Source organism: Echinops telfairi, unplaced genomic scaffold (assembly GCF_000313985.2).
Source record: "Echinops telfairi isolate 266 unplaced genomic scaffold, ASM31398v2 ScPeMD7_655;HRSCAF=1070, whole genome shotgun sequence".
NCBI lineage: Eukaryota > Metazoa > Chordata > Mammalia > Afrosoricida > Tenrecidae > Echinops > Echinops telfairi.
The window spans coordinates 18,007,234-18,009,151 of NW_022104553.1; the positions used below are offsets into that span (position 1 = coordinate 18,007,234).

At 62.7% G+C, this 1,918-nt stretch overlaps 1 protein-coding gene across 1 annotated transcript in view; it reads right to left on the reverse strand.

Moving 5' to 3' along the window:
- Positions 1-61: 61 nt before the first annotated feature.
- The window catches only part of NDUFA3 (NADH:ubiquinone oxidoreductase subunit A3), a 4,181-nt gene continuing 2,324 nt past the window's right edge, over positions 62-1,918 (reverse strand). Inside the window, exons 3-4 of the mRNA XM_004715678.2 lie at positions 1,123-1,200; positions 62-194 (exon numbers count right to left, since the gene is read on the reverse strand). Of these exons, the coding sequence (XP_004715735.1) occupies positions 103-194; positions 1,123-1,200 (170 nt within the window). The 3' untranslated portion in view covers positions 62-102. The remainder of the gene's footprint in view (positions 195-1,122; positions 1,201-1,918) is intronic.

Below are 1,918 nucleotides of genomic sequence, written 5' to 3' on the forward strand. Positions count from 1 at the left end.
CCCCCCCCCCAATTTCGCAGCCGTCGTACGGCCGATGGACGGCACACGCGGGAGCAGGGGCTGGTTTCCAGGTCTTTATTGGGCCACCGCACGGGCGGGCATTCACAGTTTCTTCAGCCACTCCAGGCTGGGGCCCTGCGGGTCCTGAGGGTGGCTCGGCACGTCCGGCATGTTCCCGTCGTCCCGGAGGGGCACTGTGGGGCGGGAGGGGGCGGTGAGGCCAGCGCAGTTCTGCGGGGCGGGGTGGGTGGTCATCGGACTGAGAGGTAGACAGGACCCAGGGGTGAGGAAGGGGACAGAGATGCGGAAAACCAGGGACGGAGACCAGGAAGCCAGTCACAGACAGCAACCGTGAGGGTCTCAGAGATGGGTGTCCCTGAGCGCCCCTGTCTGTGCCCCACGGGACAGCCCAGGCTGCACCTGGTGGTGCTGTCAGGCAAACTCTGGACCCACTGGGAGGCCAGCGGTTCACACCCAGCAGCTGCTTGGGAAAGACCAGGCTGTCTGTTGCAGGGGTGATCTGTAGCCATGGAAACCCTGCCGGGTCGCTAGAAGCTGGAATCAACTTGAAGATGGCTGAGTGTTTGGGTGCGGTGAGCTCAGCGAGGGGCAGCAGCAGCTGCACCGGGGAGGAAGACGCAGTCCACTCCTGAGAAGCCACCCAGTCCCAGAAACACAGGGGGCAGTCCCAGGCTGGCCCAGAGGGCTGCTATGAGCCGGGACGCCCAGTGGCCGTGAGTTTGGCTTCGGTTTTTGTCTTTGGGGGAACAGATCACCGGGCCTTTCTCACGCGTCGCCACGGACCTGGGTTTGGAAATGCTGGCCGTCCAGGTGGCAGCAGAGCACGTAACCTCTGCACCACCAGGGAGGAAGGGAAAGCCTGCCCCACGGCAGGAACTCGGGCAGGGTGACTTCCAGGTCTGCGAGCGCTGCTAAAACACTTTCAAAGGCAGATCCCCACCCAAGAAGACAAAGAAAGCCCCAAACCATGCCCGTCACTGTGGGGTCCATTCAGTGATGCTGGAGGGCGGAGGGGACCTTCCCCACGGGCCGCTGCCCCTTCTACTCCCACTCCCCCAGCCAGGGGGGCTGGCTCCGAGGACCCTGCCCACCGCCACTCACCTGGGTAGCTGTAGGGCGTGGCCTGGTTGATCATGCTGGCGTACTTCATGTAGGGGCTGCACAGGGGCAGGGTGATAGCTGTGGGGAGAGGGGGGTGAGATGATCCAGGGCAGGGAGGGGGGCGGTAAGGGCTGGGCTGCTAACCACAAGGCGGGCGGTGGAGGCCGACTGCTGCATCACCACGGAGTCTTAGAAACAAACCCCGCGGCCAGTTCTATTCCGTCCTCTGGGGCCGCTACAAATGGGCATCGCCTGGAGGCAGGCGGCGTTCACACCACGTGGCATGAAGAACGTCGCAGGGCACGCCATGATCTGGGCGACCCAAAGCGTCTCCATCAACCCATGGTGCGGTGGGACAGGGGCCACGTTTTTAAACAGCAGGGCGGCCCCACCGGATTTCCAGGTCTGGTTTGTCCTCCCCCCTGGGGGCAGGCCACCAGATCTTTCTCACGCGGAGCACTCTCCCACTCAAAACCAGAGACCCCTCTCTGCTAGGGCCCGCCCAATCCTAGAGGACTTCAAGGGTGCCCCCTTCACGGGAGCAAGGCGGCCTCATCTTTCACCCTTTGAGGGGCTGGTGGTTTTGAACTACCGACCTCTCAGCAGACCACTTAACACACTGCCCTACCGGGATTTTTAACAGGGCACCCCCATCTGTGATTCCAGCCCTCCTTATGGTCTGTGCAGCCCTGTTCTAGTGCAGAGGTCACCCACCAGCATAGCACAGGCACGATAGGGTGTTTTCCTAGAACGCAGGGTGGCATGGTGGTTGAGCATTGGGCTGTTAACCACAAGG